The sequence below is a fragment of the Brienomyrus brachyistius genome, unplaced genomic scaffold, assembly GCF_023856365.1.
Source record: "Brienomyrus brachyistius isolate T26 unplaced genomic scaffold, BBRACH_0.4 scaffold47, whole genome shotgun sequence".
In the NCBI taxonomy this organism is placed as follows: Eukaryota; Metazoa; Chordata; class Actinopteri; order Osteoglossiformes; family Mormyridae; genus Brienomyrus; species Brienomyrus brachyistius.
In genome coordinates, this window is record NW_026042322.1 from 2,443,110 (window position 1) to 2,469,207 (window position 26,098).

General features: G+C 42.6%; 2 protein-coding genes across 2 annotated transcripts; both read left to right on the forward strand.

Annotated features, from left to right (window-relative positions):
* The first annotated feature begins 1,692 nt into the window (after positions 1 to 1,692).
* On the forward strand, positions 1,693 to 9,553 carry gucy1a1 (guanylate cyclase 1 soluble subunit alpha 1). The gene is made up of 8 exons (XM_048999849.1): positions 1,693 to 2,134; positions 2,434 to 2,495; positions 2,985 to 3,052; positions 3,142 to 3,857; positions 4,320 to 4,805; positions 6,476 to 6,619; positions 7,865 to 8,019; positions 9,020 to 9,553. Exons 1-8 carry the CDS (start codon positions 1,892 to 1,894, stop codon positions 9,213 to 9,215), a joined length of 2,070 nt encoding a protein of 689 aa, XP_048855806.1. The 5' UTR covers positions 1,693 to 1,891; the 3' UTR covers positions 9,216 to 9,553.
* Positions 9,554 to 11,143: 1,590 nt separating this feature from the next.
* Positions 11,144 to 25,077, forward strand: gucy1b1 (guanylate cyclase 1 soluble subunit beta 1). Its single transcript, XM_048999850.1, has 13 exons — positions 11,144 to 11,296; positions 11,708 to 11,781; positions 13,337 to 13,437; positions 13,539 to 13,657; positions 14,111 to 14,308; positions 15,529 to 15,759; positions 16,058 to 16,174; positions 16,270 to 16,403; positions 16,611 to 16,808; positions 19,215 to 19,452; positions 19,980 to 20,120; positions 23,075 to 23,229; positions 23,670 to 25,077. The coding sequence occupies exons 1-13, from the start codon at positions 11,294 to 11,296 to the stop codon at positions 23,815 to 23,817; spliced, it is 1,857 nt and encodes a 618-aa protein (XP_048855807.1). The 5' UTR covers positions 11,144 to 11,293; the 3' UTR covers positions 23,818 to 25,077.
* The last annotated feature ends 1,021 nt before the right edge of the window (positions 25,078 to 26,098 follow it).

The following is a 26,098-nucleotide window of genomic DNA, read 5'->3' on the forward strand; positions in this document are numbered from 1 at the left end:
TAAAATATGGACGGTATTTAGAAATTCCAGAAGATATATCTCGTAATTGCACATCTAATCATAGACTTATGTGCCTGCTGAAATAAACTGTTGCTGAGAAATTAGCATTTTTCAAGCTGCACGTCAGAAAAATTAGATCTACCCATTTCGACGTTCCTGGATTATTCAGAAAAGAATTAAAAGTCCTCATTTATATACCACCAAAAGGTGTGCCACATTATATAACTTTGTAGATTAAGGTGTAAAATCTTGATTACAGGGTGCGCCTCATTTATAATTATAATTTAGAAACTGTTGCCAGAATAGCTTTAGGGCAGCAGGACTCGTAATCTAACAGTCCATGAAATAAACGGCCTCTTTTGGTCTCAGGATTCAGATTTGGATTGAAGATTGAGTGCTTGAGCGTACAGCACTGCAGAAAGCAGGCCTCCAGCCCCTGACAATGTGCTGCTCCGCACGTCCCTGCACTCCTGTGTCGGCTGGCCATCAGTACCAACTTCCCCTCCCCCCACGCCTGGAGGGGGCAGTGCACCTGCGGTAAACAATGAGTGAGTGTGAACCAATCAAAAACTCACCATTCCACTCCTAACATTCTCATCTCTCTCTCTCTCTCTCTCTCTCTCTCTCTCTCTCTCTCTGTCTTTCGCAGTTAACCTCGGAACAGAAAATTTTGGTTCCTTTGTGGTCTTCTTGAGGTCCTTTCCACTTAGTGTATAACTTCAGGATTAGGATGTCAAAGAAAAAAACTGCACGCATAAATCAAGGATTAAGTGTTGTGTGGTTTGTTTAATCCACAATCCTGGATTGGTTGCCGAAATGGGTTTTACATCGTTTACCGGTCTTTGGTTACCCGCATCTTAGGCTGACATTTTCATGGGACTTGTCAGCCTTAAATACCTTTCCTTGATTCTATCTCAGTAGCCTTCCTTTACTAATAAGGAAATGCAAGAGAATCACTCAAACAAAATTCTAAACAGCACAAATCACTGAATCGAGCAAATGTCCTGTTATTTTAGTCGCCCTGACTCTCAGTTTGCTTACATTGCCTGCCCTTGGTCCTTATTCTTCGTTTCTAACACACGCAGGGGATACTAAGTAGATTACTTAATATTTAAAGGACGATTTCAAAGCGAAAGATACGGAGAATTAGTGTTCCACCACGCCGATGCGCAAACAAGCGCCAGAGGAATTAAAACAGCCCAGTAAGTTAATTAACGGGAACCCCAGCTGATTCATGATGTTAGTTAGAATATTATTACCATAGTGTTTCACCGCGAATGTCTAGCGGGACCATAACAAACATACTGGTATTTACTGGTGTTATGTAAAACGATGTTGGGAAACTGGACAATGAACAATTATATGCAATTGCAATTGTGTTCAGATAACCGCATAAGGCACGTGTGGTGTGACAATAATATTAAATTGTTAGTGGAATGGATTTTTTTGTGCATCATTATGTGATATTCATGGAATCCGTATCGTTTCTCCGGGGAAACGCTTCATACGTAGCCACTCAGCACATACCACAACCCGGCTTTTACCCTTTTCGGTACGCGGCGCTCCGGGGCTCCGTGCCTTTTATGTTTTTAACAGAAGCCCAGCCTACTTGCGCATTCATTGGTCTTGCACAGTATCTCCTGCTGGTTGTTATTGGCCGGTTTTACGGCTTTTTTCCACCCATCATTTCGCCTGGCGATTTACTACGAACGTTATGTTTAGTTGTCATCTGTAGGTGATGCTTATTTGGTGGACGATGCAGGTATAGCGCGCATCGGAATTATCTATGCGTCCGTCTGTGGGGATGCCTTCACGCTGGAATACAGTTTGGCATAGCTGGGACGCATATGTCTAGTGGACAGTTTAGACGTTTGCATTGAAAGGGGAAACAATGTTTTGCACGAAATTAAAGGAGCTAAAAATTACTGGAGAATGCACCTTCTCCAAGATTGGGCAAAACACGGAGCGAAGTGACTGTGAGCAGCGTCCGAGTACCTTTGCAGGATGTGCCTTGCCAGTATTAAAAGAGGTGCACGGAAGTGCTCCGGAGATACTACAGCAGCGCAAAATCAGCAGAAGCAAAGTTAATCTACAGACATTAGGAGAAAGCGTCCGAAAATTAGTTTTCCCAGAGGTAAATGAATGTCATCCGTGCTGGCTGCCACAAAACAATTACGTCTAATAACCTGGCTTGTTCCAGTCATTGGCTTTCCAGTTAAACACGACAAAACACTGTCTGAATGTTAATTTGAGTATGTCTGAGAGCTCTGCGTATTACGTCAACTCTCAAATATTTTTTTTTACATATCACAATTCTGGAAAACTTGAATCTAATGGGTCTTCGTGTCTCCTTTAGTTTGTTTGGAAAGTATATCCGAGTAAATACATTATGCGGTATTATATGTGTTATTTACCTTATTACCGTATTTGCAGTTTCAGAGGCTGCATGCCGCTTTTCTTAGAATGGTGAAACAGCATACCTTAGACATGATATGGTAAGATTCACATTTTTTTGTATTGACATTAATTTCTATAGTTTAATTGTTTTAATTGTGGTAATAATTATGTATTATGAAAATGTCATGTAATTCACATGTACATTTGTGTGTATTATTTGTAAAATGATTAACAAAACTCAAATTATTCCATTTCCATTCCATGTTGAATGGTATTTATATTAAGTACTCGTTCGTGAAAACATATTTGAATCGTAACCAAATATGACCCGCAGTGTCCTACTCGGTACCCAGACGTGATAATACACGTAGGCTAAATGTGGAAAAATGCATAACAAGCGAATTAAAACGGAGTATGAAAGACAACGAGTTAAAATGCTTTAGATCGCGATGGGAGAATACAGAATATTTTAACATGCACCTGCGTATGAAGCATTTGTGCGCGTCCACGCGTGTGCGCGCATTTCACTTTTACTGACAACAGTTTTAAACAGAGAAATACTCATTTTATTTATTTATTTTTTCTAGGCAAGATGTGAATTTTGGAAATGTAGAGAGCCTGAAGGAGCATATGGAGACATACTCCATCAAAGCAGGTAACGTAAGGTTAGTTTTAAAACGAAACCCAAACAGTGGATATACAATTGCGTTGTGACCGATACCTTGTTCGTTCTGAATATTACAGGTATTCCTCTGAGCAGCGTTAAAGTTTCACTTGGGATCGAAGTGTTTAAGACGTGTTATGAGGAGGATGGACACATTTTGGGTGCAGTGGGGGGAGCCCTTCACGACTTCCTGAACAGCTTTAACGTGCTTTTAAAACAGAGCACGCCACACCATCCAGCCAGTGAGGATTGTGTAAACGAAGCCTCCGTGCTCTGTCTGGATAAAGATCCAGGTCTGCTGACTGTGTACTACTTCAACCCTGACAAAGCGACAGAGCTGTTCTTCCCTGGCATCATCCAGGCGGCTGCCAGTTTGCTGTACCAGACGGACGTGGAGGTGGCCATGGAGCCGCCGTGCTGCAAAGAGAGTGCCCTCCAGTCCCACCACCAGCCCCACCTGCTCTACTCCGTGCTGGTGAAAAACACCAAGCACCTGACCCCCAGTCCGCTGAAGGCACAGTTTCCAGTGGATATACCCATTTCGTTTTTTAACTCCACGTTTCCTTTTCACGTCCTGTTCGACCGGGATATGAACTTATTGCAGATCGGTGACGGGCTGAGGAAAAGACTTAGCCGCAAAGACGTCCAAAGGAAACCGGTTTTCGAGGAACATTTTGTGATCCTGTCTCCTCAGATCAGGGGCACTTTCCAGAGTATTTTATCCATGCTAAACACACAATTTGTTCTAAGAATAAAGCACGGCGGCACTTCTGCTATTGCGGAGGGCACAACTAAGGTAATGGACGTTAGCGTTTTTATCGTTCTATGCTGAGGAATGGTGAATTGCGATGTCTGAAATTACTGTTGAAAAGAAGAAGGAAAAGATAAATGAATGATAAAACGAAGGATCTGTATTCTGGGAGAGTCACTGTTGTCTTGGATGATAGCCTCAAACGCAGTGATGACCCACCCATAACACTCACTGATCAACGAGCATTTTAACGCCTCACATTAAATGCGCTTTAAAGTACTTCATGAGCTTATGACGTGTAAAACTCAGAGATATACTACAGCGTCCGTTAACTAATGAAATGTATTGGTGTTTGCATTTATTCGATAACTTCTGATACAATCTAAGTTGTCAATATGTTCTGCAGACCGCAAATAAATGATCAACTTCTGCTTGGCCTCCATACCTGAGGTTAATTTTGTTGACGAACTTATGACTGTTTATGAACTTCTTTCCATTTTTTTTAAGCTCATGGACCTCAAAGGACAAATGATCTTCATTTCAGAGTCCAACAGTATCTTGTTTCTGGGTTCCCCTTGCGTGGACACGCTGGAGCAGCTGACAGGGAGGGGTTTGTACCTCTCCGACATCCCGATTCACAATGCCCTGAGGGACGTGGTCCTGGTGGGGGAACAAGCCAAGGCACAGGATGGGCTGAAGAAGAGGTTGGGGAAGGCCAAGACCGCCCTGGAACAGGCCCACTGGGCATTGGAGGAGGAGAAAAAGAAAACCGTGGACCTCCTCTTCACCATATTCCCGGGCGTGGTGGCCCAGAAGTTGTGGCAGGGCCAGCCGGTGCAGGCTAAGAAGTTTGACAACATCACCATGCTGTTCTCCGACATCGTGGGCTTCACCGCCATCTGCTCTATGTGTAGCCCAATGCAGGTGGTCACCATGCTGAACGAGCTCTACACCAGGTTTGACCACCAATGCGGAGAGCTGGATGTTTACAAGGTATAATGCACCCAACACTCAGTCCTGGGGCCGGCTTCACAGAGCCTGGGTTCTTGCTTAGCCAGATAACTTGCCGGATTTAAGGCACCCCAGTTCTAATGGACTTCTTCATTCACTCACATTTAGCTCAGACTACCTTAAATCGGACAAGGTATCTGGCTAAGTAAGGGCTGAGTGATACAGCCCCCCTTTATCACTGCATTATTTTATTATTCAGCATTATTATGTTCTCATAAAGCATCTTCCAAACTCTCAATTTTAGATCTTAAATCATTCATACATTTAAATAAAAATACACGTCTACGCGAAAAATAAACATGGCACATCATTAGCCAGACTAACATTTTCACTTTCCTCTGTTATTGTTTTCTCTGCCATGTACCTTACCAGCATTCATTATATTTCATTTTATTTCACAAATTTGTGATAGTCCCATAATATTTTCCAACAATTTCTATGCTAGTAGAAATCCTGTTTTTATACTATGAGAGAATCATATTAATTTAATCTAATTCCAGATAATTCTTTCCTTATCGAACCAATTAAAACCGAAACTGTTTCCAAGAAAAGCTAATAGCCGCCCGCAGGTCATCCAACGGACCGCATGTCAAAACCTCTTCCTGTAAAATAACGTTCCTCATGTCATACATTTCTTTTCTCATATATTAGAAATGTACAATAAGCAGTTTCCTTTAAATTGTTAATATTTAATATATTTATATTCAGTTCAATCAATCAATTTGACATTTCCTTGCCTATAAAGTAAATGTTTGGAAAATAAATCCCAATTAGAAATGAACATATTTCTGGGGAAAAAACAGGCAAACTGAGCTCTTACTCTCAAACTAAACTGCAACGTGAGATGGAGTGTGTCCCCATATAGTCTATAGCAGAAGATGGTACAGTGTTTTTAATGTTTTATGACATTTATCTCTATAAATAGTTTGGACATAACCTTAACCAAAAAGTTCCTAAGTGCTTTAGTAGAAACATTACTTGGACGTATACTTGGACATTCGTAGACTGTTTGTTTATGTGTCTAACCGCTACATAAAAGTAGGAGATGCAAAGTAACGTTTATGTAACGTGACAGAGGAACAATCGAGGAGCGGGATTACAGCCTGAGGATTCGGCGCGCGATGACTTCCTCAAAGAAGGATATGTAAATCTTGGTGCCAGTTACTGAAAGTATGCCTGTTGGTCAATATCAGATGCAGGGAATATATTGCACTAATGTCAATTACAAATTTGCAAATGCCATATTACACTGGCATTTCTAAACCTCCCATAGTGTACAAGCGTGTGTGTTAGTGAGTGCCCTGAGACGGGCTGGCATTTAGTCTAGGGTGTTAACCCTGCCTTGTGTCCTGTGTTGCCTTGAATAGGCCCCAGACACCCCCATGACATTAGGACAGTGTCTCTTAACCTGGTCCCTGGGGACCCCCAGACAGTCCACGTTTTTTGTTTCCTCCCAGCTCACCCCCAGACAGTTCACATTTTTGCTGCCTACTGGGAGCTGGGGTAGAGCAGAATTGTAAGCCGTCTGGGGCTCTCTGAGGACTGGTTTGAGAAACTCTGCATTTGGAAGATACATCCATGGAACTTATGCATTTGTACTTGTTTGTACGGCTACAGAATGTGATAAGTACCTTATCTCCCCTACAATCTAGGTAGAGACTATCGGCGACGCATACTGTGTGGCTGGGGGTTTGCACAAAGAGAGCCAGACTCACGCTGTTCAGATTGCGATGATGGCCCTGAAGATGATGGAACTATCAGATGAGGTCATGACCCCCACCGGAGAAGTCATTAAGGTCAGCAACGGAGTCCATTTTAAAATACTTCAGCATATATTATCAGTTGCATGACGGTGCCTCTGTGATATATTTTATCGCAACCGAAAGTATTGACTTTAAATGTTAACTCAGTCGGATAATAGAGTAAATTGTTTTATAAGCATCATTAAAAAAATCTGGCCTTTTGCTTTCAAAGTGAAAATTCACCCTCTGCTTTTTTCTTGATTTTTGTTTTTAATCTTCAGCTTTGTTTTCATCCAAAATGGGACATAGACTGACACCATGCTGCTCATGATCGGCAGCTATGAAGGTCGTAGCATGTCCATGTAATTCCAGTTTAACAAGCATGGGAGGAAACACCTACCTTCCATTCAATATGATGCCCTTAAATCATTAACTTCTTAATCGTCTTGTCGCGTATAAGCGCTCTTGCTGTCTGCAACGGCGCAATCAGTCTGTACCTGAAACTGGCCACGTCAAATAAATAATCAGTTCGCTGTAGATTTAATTAATCAAACTAACTCTATCATTTGCACTCGAAAACCTCCATCTGGAGAATAATCAAGCATTTCTGGGGAACAGTGTGGTGCGGTTATGGGGGCAGCGACGGGGAACTTCAAAGGGGGGGCCGTGCTGTGACAGCCGATCCCACAGCTCTGCTCGTTGGTGGCATGGATACGGAGAGAATTAAAATTATCAGGAATAAACAGGCAGGCTTGAGACGTCTCCATGATGGTTTTCTACAGAGACAGTAATGAACCGTGACATATGACTATACATAGGAGTTTCTTTTTGGCTGCAACCAAACAAAAAAAAGAGTCTTATTGCTGTAGACTGTTGTGCTCAGTTTTTGTCATGTAGGGAAGTGAAACAAATTGGCTCCTTAATCTGTTAAAAATGGTGGGAGGAGGGAGGTCCAGTGGACCACAGGTTTTCCATCTGCGATGGCTTGCGGAGCGTCTGTACATTTAGCTAATTTAACTTAACAGAACCGGAGGTGGTAGAAGTCATCTAAAAAGAGAGCAGGACTTGTATTTAATTGTAAACAGCTCCAAAGTCAAAGCTTTCAAGATGTATTGTTTCATATTAAGTGAATGAGGTTTATTATTATTTTTTTTTATTGAACTTCTGTCAGTTTAATACGAAATCAATACAGAAGGAGACTGTCATATTCTGTATACACAATGTATGCGTATATGTCAGTTCATTTGTGGTTTCTTTTCGGACGGTGTTCTATGTTCAACAGCTTCCTTTTACTCTTAGATGCGAATCGGTCTCCACTCCGGCTCCATTCTCGCCGGCGTCGTTGGCGTAAAGATGCCGAGATATTGCCTTTTCGGCAACAATGTCACCCTGGCCAATAAGTTCGAGTCGTGCAGCCTGCCGAGGAGAATCAACATCAGCCCGACGACTTACAGGTGAAGTTTTGTCAGTTTTTGTCCTGGGGAATCCTTGGAGTTTTCTAGGCAAACAACGACGGGTATTCTCCAAATCCCAGGGATGTAATTAAACATTTTTAATAATCACAGCTATCTTGTTAGTTCATAAGGGGATGAATAAGAGACTAAAAAAATGCACTGATAACTTAAAACCCATTTTGCATCCCTGTCCAGGGTCCACTAAATCCTCACGTCTTTACTATCCATACCGAAATCTATGCCCTTGTCCCCTGTTTTGTTAACTGGTTAATCTTTGATGATGCTGATATTTAAAAATGTTATCGCAAACTTTAGCTGAAATCCCATTATACAGTACACTAGTGAAATCATCTAAACATTCCAGGAAGATGACGGAAATGTATCATCGAAAAATGTTACAGAAATCCAAATTTTGGAGGAGTCTAAGAAAAGGTCGCGCCAAACTGTGAAAGGCTACATGCCCAGTTCCGAAAATCAAGCATACAGGAATGCGGTCACATACTAACGTGATTCAGATTGTATTAACAACGAGCTACATAGGGGCTGTACAATGAAAGCAGACCATTACAGCCTCGCCGGTTTCTTTTTATCCGTGTGACCTTTTCCTGGTCTGATGATCTGTTCTCCACTCAAATAACTTACTGAGTTTTCGCAGGAGATTGAATATTAACAAATACCAAGCATTTCAAAAGAACAGCCTGGTTACGATCTCTATTCACTTAACAAACAGGCACCTTTTTGGGTATTTTAATGAGGACTGTGTTATGGGTCAAGCCTAAAGCCTTTCTTTACCTTGTATATAATTATTGTTTTTGAGAATTATAGTACATTCTGACGCTGTTTTAGATAACTAGAGTGTTGATAAGTCGTTTATTGAATAGTTGTTAGTGTGCTCAAAGAGGTAGATTTGCAGTGCAGCTTTGGACAATATCTGGATTCTTTCTGCATTTTTAGCTTTTATGTGAAAAGGTGGCCGACGTCTCTGTTGTGTCTTTCTTAGGCTGCTGAAAGGTCGGCCAGAATTCGTCTTTATACCCAGAACCCGACAGGATCTTCCGCCGAACTTCCCCCCCGATATTCCGGGCATTTGCTACTTTTTGGAGGCGTGTGATGCACAGGGCGGCTCCCTTGGGAACGAATCCACACCGGAGGCATGCGATTATAGCAATACTAACTTCTTGGGGGAGCAAATTTAACGTGGACCGTGAGCGTGTTGTGAATTAAGCTACGACGTTGTTATGTATTCACGGAGGTGAACCCAGGATTCCGCAGAGGTCACCTCTTTCACGTGTTCATTGTGCACTGTGGCATTCACTCATGATACAATATAACGTTTGCAAAATTATGGAATTTCTGTGTATTGTGTAATTTTGCAAAATGGAGGCTGTGCGTCGCTCTGTATCTGTAATATAGACACATAGTTAGACCACGATGAATGATTTATTATTTCAGTAATAAACATTTATTATTGTCATTATTTTCGCATTGTTACAGAACTCCAGTACAATAAACAATATGACCCCATTCAAACTTGTGAAGCATGTCCTGAAATTGTGTCGTCTCTGCTTTCTGCCATTCTGCCAATCATAGCTGAGTATTTGCACGGTTAAAATACAAGAGAAAAATGGAACTTTAAATTTTGCGACCCAGAACTACAGTGAAATACAAGGGCCGCAAATGAGTGAGTGGAAGCTGTATAAACATAGTCTGTACGGGGCAGTGAAGACCGGGGAATACAATCTGAATGTGTGTTTGTGTGCATGTGAAAGAGAGATAGAGACAAAGAACTGAATGGTGATTCTGTTTTTACTGCAGAATGGGAATTCATTTTAAGCCGCGTTGAAGTTCTGTAATCGAGCCCTTTTCAGTGTTTATGAATTCTCACAATGACGATTTCATAGGATGGTTGGCTCTATAATTGTCACTGTACAGTTGCCCAGGGTACTATCTAAAAATACTACCTGTTTTGGCGTCCCACAGCACTAGAGAGAGTTTATGTTCGGGGAGCATATTATAAATCTGTTCTAGGAAAGATGGTATATACAGTACGTGGGCATTTTCTTGTTTTACAGTAATTGCTCCTTGAAGGAAATAAAATAGATCCATTACAGTGTTGGAAGTTTCACTGGACAAACAGAATTCACTAGCTACAGTATTTACATTTGTAATGGAAATATATAATTAGCCCTCAATATCTGGTTGCAGAAAGACAACGGTAATGTGTGCGACCTTCCTGTTTATAAAACCCTTTGTTCGGCTGCAGGGTGTGCAGGATAACAGATTATCTCATACTTATAAACACACTACAGCACCTGAAAGCCCTCCAGCACTGCAGTCTCCATCATTTACAGAATTTAGGCTCCGTCTTAGTGCCCTTGTTAAACTGTGCTTTCTTTGGGTGGGGCATTAGTGCTTATTCTCGGCTATTCGCTGTAATATAGGTGAAGCATCAGAATCGACCACCCAAGTCGGTTTACAAGACAAAGGTCACGTGAGGTCACTGGTCACGCCCCCTTGTACACTGTGGTTATATCTAGACATATAAGTTACTGCTCTTCTGACATACTGCAAATTCATCCTTTACTCGCCTGTCACGTTAATAAGTAATACACAAGAAAATAAGCGAACATGTCAGGAGGGTATTGGGATCCAGCCCCGATCTAAATATGTACAACTACCTCCCATATCTATCCAGCTGGTTTCAGTGCTACACCAACCTGCAATTCTCTCTGGCCACCAAGACACTTCAAAATGTGTTACAATCTAATTCCCGTTTCAAATATTAACCAATACCTGATACCTTCGTAAGAAGTATAAAAAACTCATACTCGTGAATTACAGTGGCCAAAAGGAAAGACTCTGTAAAGGAACGCATAACAGAAATCGGACTCCATATTGAAACTATCGGCTAGTGAAATGAAGAAGGTAAAGATATATAAGAAAAAAAAACTTTTCGACTACGTATTAACATTTGGCATAAACGTGTGTTAAAATGAAAATGAAAAGGCACGGGAAACAGCGTAAAATGGTTGGAGCATCTTGGCAAAGAGATCCGCAGCGCCACATCCAAGCCGCATCCTTCCGCCCGCCTCCTCTCAGCGATTCATGTGAACTGGACCAGCAATTGGAGGCAGCGGACGCCAATCTAAGCAGATAACGGTACAGGGATGGTGGTACCTTATGCTACGGACTCGGGCTGTAACGCTGTTAGGGCTGTAGAGACACCTTGCCTTGCCGCTTAAGAAAACCAAGAAGATTAATTCGGTTTAAAAGCATGGTACGTAAGATCGCCACATCATATATTGTCATGCAGTGCATAGCTTATATACGACCAGACGGGCGTTTTATTAGCTGAAAACGTTTCAGGCAATTTTAATAAAAACCGATGCTGTTCTAAAAATGTTTTAACGTTGTGCTTATGGAGTTTTGTTACGTAACATATTATGTTGCATCTAAGCAAATATTGATGTCGCTTAGACGTGTGACATCTTTAGCTGCAATAAAGCAGCGTACCCTAATGTGAAATAGGCGTTTGAGACGTGATGCAGTTTCATTTGCTTCTGGGAGGGGGGGCGGTTCACAAATCATCACTCGCCTCGAATCGCACGCAAACTATCAAGATAATTTAATATCTCCCTATTTTTTTGTGTGTATATCTATTACATACGGCTGTCGTTTAATTTCGCAGTATGGCTTTGTCAATCACGCCTTGGAACTGCTGGTTCTGAGAAATTACGGGCCGGAGGTCTGGGAAGACATCAAGTGAGTTTCACAACATTCTGGTCTCGCCTGTCAGTCACAACAAGCGCACGAAACCTTGGCACCTTGTTCGAGATATGGGGCAGTGAATCAAAATTCATCTATCGTTACGCATATGTCGAACATTACTCCTACACACACACACACACACACACACACACACACACACACATATATATAAAAAACCTTGCTTGATTGATTTCGTTTTTATTTAGAATATATATATATTTTGAGCATTTGAAGATGGATTTTTAATTTTGTATCGAACAAACCACGCTATTTATATTACGTAAGTTATAACAGTTGATTTAAAAAGCGGTCGGTTTACACGGTTCTTCCATAAATTTCTTCACTTTACATTTAAAATACGAGTTAAGTACACGCACCCTATAGCCACTTAAGATCTGTGAAATCTTAAGATCTGTGTCACTGTGAAAATCGAGGACACCGTAATTCAAGCGCCCGGTTCACAATTTTTCAGTTTCTGATTATAATGCACAGTAAGTACTGTACGTAGTCTTACCTTAAACTCCCGGTATATTGTTTGAACTTTATAGGTCCAGTGTAAGTCCAAATAAGATAATGCTGATGCTAAAAAAAAGATATTATTAGTGATCTTGAGAGTATACGGTGTGTCCACAAAAGTCAAGGGTAGACCGCTGAGTGTCAGGATTGTATAAACATGTCCTCTCTCTAAGTGCACAAACATAAAAGCTAAGTTTATTTAACTTTTTTGTCTTTTTCTCGTGTCCCGGACTTGACTTTATCTCATGCTTTCAAGAACCAAGGCACAGCTGTTCTTAAATAAACATGTTTTGAATAGTCTGTACAGTGTCATCTCATGTGAAATACTTCGGCTTAATGTTATCTCAGCTGATGTAATAGCCCTGATTAATGACCCCGTTATTTTTTCTCGATTGCTTTTAGCGTTTTGTGGTCAAGTTATGGATCTGAAAAATGAATACTATATGTTTACCTTCTCGAGGCTTTCTACTCACACTGGGCCAAGTGCCACCAGAAATTTGCTTCCAGCCAGCCAAATAAACGGTGTTGTTTTCCTTAGCAGTAGTGAGCTCAACGCAGTGACCTGGTCATGGAGATGCTTCTCAGAGTGTTATTACTTTAACAAATTCAATTGCTGCTGTGCAGGTTTCCAAATAAGGGATAAAATTTTCAGTGCGGCTGGGTGCCATTTCGTTTATTTCTGTAGTAACGCAATTTGTAGTTCTGTCTGAGACAATTTGCGTTCGTCTTTCGTGGCCGAACGGGGAGGGTGGCTTTCTGGCTAATATCACACCCCCAGGGTTGGGGGTTTAATTCCCCCTAAGATCCTATATGTAGAGTTTGCACGTTAACCTTAATTTTTTTTTTTTTAATTACTCATACCTCATAGGCACATAATAATGTTTTCCGGCAGTGAAGTCTTCTTAATATTAAGACTTGAGCTGCTTCTACTTCAAACAAACGAGGCCGCAATAAGACGACACGTGCTCCTTGTACAAAAATAGGTTGAACATGATTTGACTTTTGTTTTACGTTTTCGTGAATGGGCTCCCAGGAAGGAAGCGCAGCTGGATGTGGAGGGCCAGTTCCTGGTCAGACTCATCTACGAGGATGCGAAAACCTACGACTTGGTGGCTGCAGCTAGCAAAGTTCTTAGTGAGTGACCGTTGTGTAATTGATACGGGCCGCGAGGCACATCATCGCGACGAGCGACTTCTAATCCATTTAATTGGGTCCTCTGCTGTTCCCCTGCACAGAGATCGATGCCGGTGACATTCTGCAGATGTTCGGGAAGATGTTCTTTGAGTTCTGTCAGGAATCCGGATACGACACTATCCTCCGAGTGCTGGGATCCAACGTTAGAGAGTTCCTGCAAGTACGGGTCCATGTAGAATCTTTTTTTTTCCTCATTAATCCTCACTTAAGCCTGTTTTTCCGGCTATTGTAAACTGTAGGTGTTTTGAAAGTGTTAACTTCACTTGTCTCATTGCTGCTAAATGAAATGAAACAGTCCCAGCTATTAAATGATTCTGAATGTAAATCGGGGGTGGGGGGGGGGGGGGGGAAGGTGTGTATACAATATAAAGGCATAAACAGTTCTCAGTTGATGTTACATTGTATCTGAAGATTCTTCAATGAAATATATACGTTTTTTTTTAAGAACAATGATGACATCACAGGGAATATTTAAAATGTTGGCCGAATCATACAAAAGGAAAATCAGTTTGCAAAAACATGGCAACTCGTACTTTTTCCATGGTGCTTGACCCGGGCATGAAATGTCACACAGCTTCCAACAGCTGAAAATTCTATTTGGTCGCCTCTTCAGAATCTCGATGCTCTGCACGACCATCTGGGCACCATCTACCCAGGAATGAGGGCCCCATCCTTCAGGTGCACGGATGCCGAGAAAGGAAACAACCTGATCCTGCATTACTACTCGGAGAGAGAGGGTCTGCAGGACATCGTGATCGGGATCATCAAGACCGTGGCCCAGCAGATCCACGGAACCGAAATAGAGATGAAGGTCAGTAGCGTTGGGTTTATTTACATGACAATGCTGATTTCCCCAGGTTTCTAGCACATTCTCAGTCCTGCTGTGAAGCTCATAGTCTGCTTGGAAGTCATTTTAAAATGTGCAGAACCCACAGACTGTGACTCACCAGGGATATTTTTGGACTTTTTTTTTTTTTTTAATCAACCGTGTGCCTGGCGGGTCTGTGCAGAGACATAGGTTCTAACCACCTTGATTGCCACTAGATCCAAAGCAAAGGAGGAATTTTGAACGACTGAGAGTGTTTTTTTTGCTCCCTTGTCTCCCTGTGGTGTTTCCTGCAGCTTCACATCGTGTCATGGTATTTTTAAATAATGGGCGTTATGTTACAAATAATATTCATCACCTTTATAATATCAAGGGCTGCACGACAATAAACTAAAATGGCTTCCGTTAAAAAGGCACCTTTTTAAAAATATGTAAGCTGCTTTCCTATTGTCATGGAAATATGGATAATCTAAAACGAACATCTTTCCTTTGCTTTCTGCTCCCAGCCGATCTGCCGTTTTATCTCCGAGCTACAGCATGTTACCGAGAACAGGCTGAGTGAGACGAAAGCACAGGACTGACATCCCTTCTAACGCGGCATGCGATTTATCTAAATGCTGGCCAGGGTTGCCATGGAGACGTAATGCGAAGAGACAGCAGACTGACGTCAGCAGTGAAAGGTCTATGCTTGGTAGCCCACTGGACAATGTTGGTTTCTCCATCAGCCTCATGGGTTGCCCTGTTCCAGCTTACATAACCTTCGCCAGAATCTCACCCCGATGAATGCCAGTGCACTGCAGTGTCGCATAACTTATTGCGTGTCGATTCGTAAAGTAGTGACTAATCTGCGAAGGGTTGCTACTAGGGTTGCCATCACAATACCGACTGACATTTTGGTCCTTGCCAACATGGAGTGTAGCGCTTCGTATAGAAGCAAATGTAACTCATTGAACCATTGTCACAATGAAGCAATGTAATTATCAATGATTAAAGTTTTGTCCCTGTTGCAATCTTTCGCTGGGGCTTTGCAGTAGTAGATTTGCGGCCTCAATTCCTGCCTGTCTGTGGAATTTCCATGTTTATGTATCTTTTGTCAACTGAATAAAGAAGCTGAGAGTCGAGGATGTGAAAACCAGCAGATGTTGACCTGCCCAGACCTTCTATGTTTAGCTTTGGCTCTCTGTTTTCTCTGCTGCCCACATCAGGTCATCCAGCCAAAGAGTGAGGAGTGTGATCACATTAAGTTCCTGATCGAGGAGAAAGACTCAGAAGAGGAGGCCTTCTATGAGGATCTGGATGGGTTTGAGGAGAATGGCACTCAGGAAACACGGATTAGCCCGTACACCTTCTGCAAAGCCTTTCCTTTCCATCTCATGTTTGACAGGGAGCTGGTGCTCACCCAGTGTGGGAACGCCATCTTCCGTGTCCTGCCACAGGTGCGAGCACCCTAGCGGCACAGCTTTTGTCTACCCTGGTGCACCATGTACTTTTTTATAAGTACCTGACTTCTTATTATGTAGTGTCATTCGGGAGCGGAACGGCAGGTTCAGTGCCCTCAAATAAATACTAAACACCCTTCACCCCTTCACTTTGCAACAATTACTCTCATGCTGTAGGTTATCTCAACCTGAAGCCATTAGTCTTCAGTGAGTCCAATTTGAGAAGATAGTATAAGGACAGTGATGATATGCCCACATGTGCTTGCAATAACCTTGGCCGCTCCTTCTCTCCCAGCTTCAGCCGGGGAGCTGCAGCCTGCCCTCGGTCTTTTCCCTCGTGCGTCCGCACATCGACTTCAGTTTCCACGGCATCCTGTCTCACATCAACACCGTTTTCGTGCTGAGAAGTAAGGTGAGAGCAGTAGAGTAGGCCCCGTTGCCCCATCCCGCCCTTCAACCACTTGCGCCGGATGAGTTAGCTCCGGACCTCTTGTTTCCTGTGGGAAGGAGGGCTTGCTGAACGTGGAGGCGTCAGAGTGTGAGGACGAGTTGACGAGCACGGAGATTAGCTGCCTCAGGCTTAAGGGACAGATGATCTACCTACCTGAAGCGGAAAACATCCTCTTCCTCTGCTCCCCGAGGTATGACCTTGAAGTTTCCAAGCCACCTTGGAGAGCCACCAGCCAACGGCCTCACCTTTTGTCTCTTTCTTTAAGTATGATTTGTTATGGTGATTTGGTTAGAACTTCTGCTAACATACACTGCTTTAGAGAGAAGAAATACCAGTTTTTTGTATGTCTAGCTTTTGTTGTTTCCTCCTTGACTCCTGGCTCCTGTCTTGCCACCAGCGTGATGAACCTGGATGACCTGACCAGGAGAGGACTCTACCTGAGTGACATCCCTCTCCACGACGCCACACGGGACCTGGTGCTCCTCGGGGAGCAGTTCCGCGAGGAGTACAAGCTGACGCAGGAGCTGGAGATCCTAACGGACCGCCTGCAGCACACTCTCCGTGCCCTGGAAGACGAGAAGAAGAAGACTGACAGGTACCCCCTCGTCATACCTAATCCATAGTGACTGATCTTAAATCCACATCCCCTTGATTTTTACATCCTTGGATGTATCAGTTTGGAAAACTCAGGTATGATCCTCACCTAAAAGTGTAAGGTTGTAGCAACAAATCAGAGATGTTAGGGATTGCCGTCTCAAAAAGATTCAGATGTGAAATACAGGCCGTCCCCTGTAGCTTAATAAGTTTGCTTGTTTTGCAAATCTCGCTTTATTGTGAGCATCCTGCAGAGTCCATCTTTTCAAATAAGTATGGATCGTGAAGGCAGTAGAGTGGAACAAGACCGGTTCTCCAGGTAGTCAGCTAATTTTTATGCCGAAAATATATCCGCAGCAGAAACGGAACTCTGAACGATAGCCTGTCTAAATCTTTGCATACTTCACACTCGATTTTCAACCACCCAGGAAATATTTCCACAGCGTTGACAGCATTTTATTCCAAGGTGAACGTCAAACTCCCGCCTGTCACGCATCCACTTTCCTATGTGGACATGTAAGGCATTGGACATTTATTTTCCATATTAGATTTCCCTACTTAAGCCATATTCTGGCGTTTGAATCTGATAAATAATGCAACCATTTTTCTCTTTAACCTGCTTTTAAGCAGTAAACAGTGATTTTAAGTACATGAACTGGTTCATGGATAGAGGCCTCCGAGCAGATCCAGGACATGCTGGAGGGATTGTACCTCCCAGATGAACTTGGGATTGTCTGGAGATCTTCTAGAAGTAGCTAGAAAGGTCTGGTTTGACCAGATATGGGTGCTGGCTCTGCTACCCTCCCCAAGAGAAATGGCTGGAAGATGGATGGATGGATGGATGGATGGATGGATGGACGTCGACAGTTTTTTTTGGGGGGGGAGGGGGGTTGTATTATTATATATTAATCATATTAGTAAGAATTTTAATATACAAATTCCAGCCAAAGTAGCTTTGTTACGGTACCGTTGAAAACATCCCTAAAACGATTTTCAATTTCTTCACAGCGTCGAACTTTCCGACAGACACACACAGGCGTCCCCCTGTGTCATATACACAGTCATTGTTTCACTCCCATTGCTTCTGCTTTGGACGCTTGCTGCTGTGATCTCACCCCCAGCTGAGTACGACGTGGTCTGCCGCTCGCCTCCCGCTCACGACACGCCCAGATACATTTCGGAGCGGCCGTGCGTGGGCTGATCCATTTTGCTCACCGCCTGTCGGACTTTGCCTTGCTTTTTCCGTTACTTCCCGTGCCTCTCTGAGCCTGCCACGGTTTGGAGTTGGTTTTCACGCTACACTTCATTAACTGTGGTTATTCAATACCCCACCATTGACCTCTTTATGATTACAACCCACTTCTCTAGATAAACTATGCAATCCCAGTAAAATGTATAGCCGTATGACAGTATGCATAGCAATTGTTGTTAATTTGAATGAAAAAGAGGGTCACATAGAGTCAGTTATCATTAGTTTGATTTATTTATGTTCCTGGGCCTCATTTATATGCAAATTAATTTTTTTGTAGCTACTTTGATAATTACTCTGTAGTATTTGTGTCAGTTGTCTGTTATCCAGGTATTTGTATATTCAAAAGTGCTTTGTAGTATGGTTGCCCCTGACCCCCCCCATCGTGCTTGGGGCTGTCCTTTCCCAAGAGTAACGTCAACTGCTGCGTCACAAATACAGGCAGCAGCACCACGGCCTGCCTCATGCGGGGCGTCTTCGCCGCAAAATGCTAAATCACGATATTATCTTGCGGAACTAAAAATAAACACGGCATTACGTTTTGTTTTTGAGCCGCTTTCGACCGGTGAGTCGGGCTGACGAGATTTCGGCACATTTTGTGCCTCCTTACGCCAGGCCATCATTTACAACATTTTGCGCTTTGGCAGAAAGTACGGCTTAAGTTAGTTACCATGGCAACATCCCCATCTGCTTCATGTTTGAAGCTTGGTCGTGGAAAGCCGAAGTTTCTCATCCTCCGACTTAATACAGACTTTTATAGACAGTTTATATACACAGTGTGCTATACATTACATACATAAAACAGGTGGCAGTAAAACTGTAATAGCTAAATATTATTTCAATATAAAAATGGAAACACTGGTTTTGACTTAAAGAACACGACACTTAAAAATCAGCAACTAGATGAAAATGTCCATCCATCCATCCATCCATCCATCCATCCATCCATCCATCCATCTATTTTCCATACACGCTTGTCCTATGCAAGGTTGCGGGAGGTCTGTAGCCTTGGGGATTGCAGTAGATGAAAACATATATATAAAAAAATAAAAAGTAGCTTAGTAATGGCATGAAAATGTGTCGCTATGAATCACGATCGATGACTTATTGACTGGAAAATGACAAAAATCTTGGAGAACCGTTCTGTTTTTCCCGCAGACTTCTGTATTCCGTTTTGCCGCCGTCTGTGGCAAATGAGCTGCGACACAAGCGGCCCGTCCCAGCGAAGCGCTACGACAACGTCACCATCCTCTTCAGCGGCATCGTGGGCTTCAACGCCTTCTGCAGCAAACACGCCTCAGCGGAAGGTGCCATTAAGATCGTCAATCTGCTCAACGACGTCTACACCCGGTTCGACATCCTGACAGACTCCCGCAAGAATCCTTATGTTTACAAGGTAAGATGAGGCAAGCGTTTGCCACCTTGTCCCTTATCCAGCTTGCCTAGGGAAGGTTCCACTCCGTAACGGATACGATGGCTGCAAATTGTCAAATAATGCTCCATCCTATCTGCTGGCACCAGAACCCCTAGAGGAGGGGGGACCAGTGCTGACCTTGGGTGGGTGGGTGATCCTCAATGATAAAATTTGTCGACCCTGTCCCCTGACAATCAAATTACTTGGCCAGGGGAAATAAACGATCACACGGCCTGGATTCAACTGTATTTTGGTCCGTATGCAGTCTGCTGGTTGGTGGCCACTGCTCCAGAACCTGGGAGACGTTTTCTGACTAGATTGATCTCAAGGTATGGGTAGATTTTTCATGTCAAATTCACACAGAAGAGCAAGGACAAGATTGTGACGGGACATTTTTATGGACAGCTGGATGTAGCCAGCTGTTTCCACTATGAACCCAGGGACTAAAAATTCACCCGTGGGCCTCAGTGGACAGAGCAGACGATGGAGGAGTGTCTCTTATCTTGCAGGTGGAGACGGTCGGGGACAAGTACATGACGGTGAGTGGGCTTCCAGAACCATGTACTCACCACGCACAGTCCATCTGCCACCTGGCTCTGGACATGATGGAGATCGCCGGCCAGGTGAAGGTGGACGAAGAGCCTGTTCAGGTTAGGAAGGTGTTTTTTTTCTACCTACCCATAGGAGGCACATTTTTAGCCATCTACAGTGGTGCTTGCGGTTCACGAACTCTGTGGTCTACGAACAATTTGGTTTGCGAAAAAAATGCATTGGTTCACGCACAAAATTCGGTCGTCGAACGAACGGATCTCTTGGCCAGATTCCTTTTTTTATACTAGTGTAGCACCGGCGGGGCGCATGTCCCAGCATATCCCAGCATGCCCCTCATGCAATTGTAAATAGAATTATCACAACAGGCACCCAAAGAGCACCGAACCCAAATACAGATGGGAAATGCAAGGTTGTAAGACGCCGAACTGTAAGATGCACACACACTAAATACATGTGAGGATCGGACTGGGTACACACAAGACACGGGCAAACACACGCGCAACAACAGGGAACCATTGCAACCATTAACATTAACAACAACTACAACAATACAAGCATTAAGGACTGTTAATAAAGAGCGTGATTTCCCCGGCAAGTAAGTCTCCATGTCTCTCTCTGCTCCTGCGATGCCTCAGTCCATCCGTCGCCACACTATAACGTGTTTTTCTTGAAAGTTTTTACTATAAAAAAACAGAAAATGAATGAACAAAAATTATTTGGTAGGCTTGTGGAAAAATTGATCGAATTTCAATGCTTTTTTATGGGAAAAATTGCCTTTGCAATTTCGAAATTCGCTTACAAATTGGTTCACGACCACTTCGCTGGAACGGATTGTGTTCGCGAAGCGCGGGCACCACTGTGCTTACTTTATTATTCACTGCAACCCTTCACTGCATAAGCAGGGGAATGTCGCATTTTAAGGTACCAAAAACCGCAGCTCCTAAATATTCATGATATTGAAAAATTTTATGTTCAAATGCTACTGGCTCCTAGCAAACCATGAGACTATCTGACATTTTGGTGACTCAGGTCTTCAGCGTTGCAGTCCGGAGAGTGTGTCAACATCACATGTGTTTGGACACAACCTTTTGCTACGAGAGCCAGCTGTGATAACAGTCTGCCATTTTTATTCATCTCTGTCTGAGTGCTGTTCTGTCATGGTACTGTCATGAGTGTTCATTTTGCTGCCTTATTCCATCATTGGTGCTAACCTAGCAACTGGAGAATTTATTTATTTTTTTTTTTGCTACAGAACTACAGTAGTATGTTTACAGGCAGTAAGGTGACCTTTAGGGCTTTAAACCTGGAAGTGTGTTGAATGCATTAGTAATGGACATGATATCAGGATTCCTCATCTGCAGGGAACTGCAGTGACATATAATGCACCCCCCAGGGCCGACTTCAGCGATAAACAATATATAATTAATTAAAACGCCCGGAAAAAGCCTTTTTATTACTTGTATAAACAGCCGCAGCCATGTTTAATCCAAACTCCAAAGTCAGGTTGCATAATATTTTTTTTTGTTTGTTAAATGGAAACTTTTACTTCTCGCATAAAGCATGATTATATTAATTAATCTCTATAAAAAAAAGAATCCAAACAATGTTCCGCTAAAACAAATTTCCCCCACTGCAGGAATCACAAAGTACCTAGTTCCAGTTATGTAAATTCAGAAAATGGTTCTGTTGCCTTTGCAGTAGAGGAGGAAGGTTTGACTTCAGCCATATATATATTCCTTAGTTATAATACCAACCTCCTTTCAGCGTCCCTAAAATAGCTACAAGGATCTAATTGGCCAAAGCTGGCTGTGGCAGACTTGATCTTAGACAGCGTACTTTTGTTTAAACCAAGGAACGACGTTTGTTATTGTATCCGTGACGACGAGCGCTGACGTTCCGGCGGGCCGCGGCTTGTTTATTGGGCAGATGGTACTGCAAGGCAGAGACATGGAGGTTGGTACCAGACAGAGCCTCAAATCACATCGACATCCAGCTCATGTCAGCGTATCTGCCTGCGGCTACAAACCGTTGATCTTCCTTTCTTCCGAGTTAGTTTTCTTGAGCATGTCATGCTGTGTCACATCCTGTGGGCCCACAGGAAGTCAGGGATACGTCCGAGTAAACAAAAAAAAAAAACCTGTACTTGTGTTTGTTTTTTTTAACGTTTTCTTATTGGGGGGTGGTTCAGATGAAGCAGAACAAAAATGAGCAGCAAAACAGAAACCAATGGAGGAAAAGCCCGAAACAGCTCGCGCGAACACTTCACTAGCGCCTGGTTTTCAGATCGCCCCAGTAACGCTGGAAATGTGTTATTTTCCTGACCTTTTGCCAGCACCAGTCGAATCACTCTGGCTACTTTTAAGCCATTGGGGACAGCTGGAGAATAGCGTGACCCAGTTCCATCAAAGGAGATGGATTTGCGTAACCAGGCAAGTGCTGAGTACGGGAGTGGTACCATTTCACCTCGGGGGGTGCCCCCCGAGGAGCTGATGTCACGACGTTTCCTGCTGAGCACAATCTAAAGCCCAGAAATAGGTGGCGCACGAGCATCTCAAACCGTACAGTCGAGCTGTCGTGCGGTTATCTGCTCGAGGTCGCTTAGCCCTCCTGTCGGAAGGCAGGGACTGATCTGAGATACATTTTATTTTGTTTAATCTCATTACGTTCCAATCTGCTCTCGGCTTTCCCTCCGGTGTTTACTCATTACAATCTGCTGGTTGTACCACCCACGTACTCGTCTGACTGATATCCAAAGCAAAATTCAAATGGTGTCAAAACAGATATGACATTTATTCTCAGCATAAATAAGGCGTTGCTTAGTAAACAAAAAAGGGACCAGACCTAACAGACACCTTTATTTCATGAAGGCATGTGAAGTGTTTATGACGTGTGAGAGGCTAAATCTCTTAGCAGAGTTTGGGCTTGATTTTCCTTTAGTCCTGAGCTCACGGGTGGCCTCTTTGGAGTTACTGTCGAGCCATTTTCAAACCCGCTCCGCCGGACAGAGGCTGTTCAAACGCGCTGACTTGTTCTTTGGCCGTTCTGCGTGCAGATAACCATCGGGATCCATACGGGAGAGGTGGTGACTGGGGTCATAGGGCAGAGGATGCCTCGCTACTGCCTGTTCGGAAACACAGTGAACCTGACGAGTCGTACCGAAACCACGGGCGAAAAAGGGAAGATCAATGTTTCCGAGTACACGTACAGGTGAGTTTTGGGAGGCCCCTCACTCTCACCACATAAGCAGGAGCATGCTTATAAATTTGTTCAAAATTAGACATAATTCGCAACGATGGATAGCTGTGAGGAACATTTAATAAAATTAGACGTTATTCGATCATTAAAAACTTAGAAAGCAAAACTGACTTGGGTTTATAGTTGCTTAAAACAGTAGTAGAAGAGATGGATAGATGTTACAAACTTCCAAATGGGCTTTCTGAGTCACTGATGAGGCAGTTTGCATAGCAATCACAATAATGCTGTTGAAACATGGGACTTGTGTGCTGTCAATCACCGTGAGGTTCAAACAAAGGCGATGAAGCAACCAATGGAGACAGCGGACAATAGCCAGCGCATGGTAGTGCCGCCCATAGGGGGCGTGTAACCGCCCTGTCAGCCATCACTGATACAGGCAATCTGTCCCGTAGGTGTTTACAGTCAGCAGAGAACGCAGATTCCCAGTTCCACCTGCAGTACCGGGGACCCATCAACATGAAGGGGAAAAAAGAGCCCATGAAGGTGTGGTTTTTATCCAGGAAGAGCCCAGAAGCTGCTAAACAAACAGCAACCAACTAAAAGCAGAATTCACTTCCAGGCAAACACAATGTTATATGAGTTGCGCTATTTTACACCTTAAAACATACATGGATATGTTTTAAAATTCCCAGAAACAAATCCATTTCATTTCCTCGTGTCTGCTAATTTGTTCTTTGCAAACCATTAGTTATTACCTCGAATAATTTGCTACATTCATTTACTATTGTTTCCCTGTCTCCATAACTACCGATAAACTGTGAGTATTGAATAATGTTATTAACTGATTAGAGTTATGGAAATTACAAACTGGTATGATATTAGTCCAGAATCCTAGATGAACCATCATATTCCCATTTCCTGTATTGCGCCAAGAATATTAGAAATTGTTGTTTTGGTAATATATACAGAAATAAACACCTATCAGTGTAATACATCAAACTCATGTATAGTGTATCTTATTGTACCATACTTTGATCTGTCCTCATTCTTTATCTTGCTTTGCTGTATGTGCACTATAAATATCTGAGTATTACGAATTATTATGAATAGACTACGGAGTGCTGTGAACGTTTCCCATGCAAAAAAAAGGTTCTTACAGTAAGATTTAGTGCCAGAATGCTTTATTTCTATTTGTTTATTGTAGAATTAGCTTCGTCTGAATTATTCATGAAGTGAGGTACCTGAATTTGAAGTCTCTTTGAGGAAAGTCTTTATGGCATTTACTCTCCTGCCCAGAAGAATCGTCGATGCACTAACTGCCTCACAAAATAGTGTCCTTCGTTGCAGATTTGAGGGGATCATCTTTTTCTATTTTTTTGCTGACAATTACACTGGAGCACAGAAGTTCTTTAATTCCCCAAAGTGTTTCAGGTCGAAAGTAGTCAGTACACCTATCGTAAGGGAAATTTTTGTTGTCGCATTTATTTTGTTTTTTTTTCCCCAAAGTCAATATACTAAATGGGGATATGCGACGGGGGTGTTTTCCATTCATTCTCGTCAGCTTCAATAGCCAGTGTGCTAAAGGAAAGTCCCAGAGAGAAGAACCTGCTGGTTTTAGGATTCAAGGTAATACTTTAGAAGAGACCTATACATAGTGTGGGGAAGCAGGATGTAGGGAACACTAAAGCTAGCGCTGAGGTGTGAGGATGAGCAATGGAAATGTTGAAGAGCACCAAACACTGTCAGTTTGGAGGACTCATCCATTTTTGCTTAGTTATTAAGGTAATTTTAAATGGTATTGTCTTTATATTGCTTTGACCTGCTATAGCCCATTCTGTTATTAAAATTATTAACAATTAATACTGTGTTCTGCATTTTTTTTTTATCAATACCTAAAGGATTTATCATGCATGGTAGCTACCCTGTACTGGTCTGTTGTGTTATAGGAAAACGCTGGTTCAAGGTACATGCATCACATGCGCTTATTAACATTAATGCACTTTACAAATATGCATCACACCTTCAGGTCTAAGTCTGTCTACGTGGGAATGTCAGGGGAGTGAAATACTGTACACCCCAGTGGACCTGTGGAAATGACATAGGCCTATTTACTGACATAAACCCAACACAAAACTGTAGATATCTTGCTGTTCCCCCAAACTCCATCCAAAATTAAACCCCTCCCCCTTAATTTGTAATAACCCATGACAAAATAATCACGTATAAAATATGCTGACAAAATAAAAGGTGTGATATTTTACACAAATGTAATCACGACAGGATACATTTGCACTCCGCACTGAGAAGCTTGCCTCTGACTGCAACATCAGCTGCAATTTATTTTGTTGAACTAAACTATTTTGCCCATTCTGCTTGAGAGTGACCATACGGAATAAATATATTATCCACAATGGCGAGCGCTGAAAATAAATGTTAGGACATGTGCATGTGATTTAAAGTAAAGCAAGCAACAACATTTTTTAGTTTTGAAGATTCACGCTGGCTCTTGAAGTGCACACGGTTTAATCCCTCGGATATTAATTACAGCTAAAAACGTGGCGTACAGGCCGGAGACAGAGGCTTAAGCTTTACTTCTAACTGTAATGAACTTTTATTATTTTAACCAAAAGGCATTGCGGCAAAATATTACATCTGTGTCATTCTTGTTTACTTCGAGTCTGATCAGTTTTTTGAATCTTTAAAAAGGAATTTGTAGGCCCAAGATTAAGCACTCGACTTGTAAAACACACGGTAACATTTACCTTGTGCTGTGTACCGCATACAAGTCATATTTTGTCTCAGATGTACAAGCTGGAAAAGAAGAATTTGTTGAGCTTGGATATTTACACAGCAGGATTTAATGCTGAAGGACGCTAAAATA

What these genes read in the sequence shown, in the direction of transcription:
- gucy1b1 (XM_048999850.1), top strand. An exon ending in TGCAGCTAGCAAAGTTCTTA is followed by an intron (nt 13,438 to 13,538) that starts GTGAGTGACCGT and finishes TCCCCTGCACAG; the next exon opens with AGATCGATGCCGGTGACATT. An exon ending in CTCTTCCTCTGCTCCCCGAG is followed by an intron (nt 16,404 to 16,610) that starts GTATGACCTTGA and finishes TCTTGCCACCAG; the next exon opens with CGTGATGAACCTGGATGACC.
- gucy1a1 (XM_048999849.1), top strand. Translation starts at nt 1,892, where the DNA reads ATGTTTTGCACGAAATTAAAGGAGCTAAAAATTACTGGAGAATGCACC. An exon ending in GAGAGCTGGATGTTTACAAG is followed by an intron (nt 4,806 to 6,475) that starts GTATAATGCACC and finishes CCTACAATCTAG; the next exon opens with GTAGAGACTATCGGCGACGC. An exon ending in ATCAGCCCGACGACTTACAG is followed by an intron (nt 8,020 to 9,019) that starts GTGAAGTTTTGT and finishes TGTCTTTCTTAG; the next exon opens with GCTGCTGAAAGGTCGGCCAG.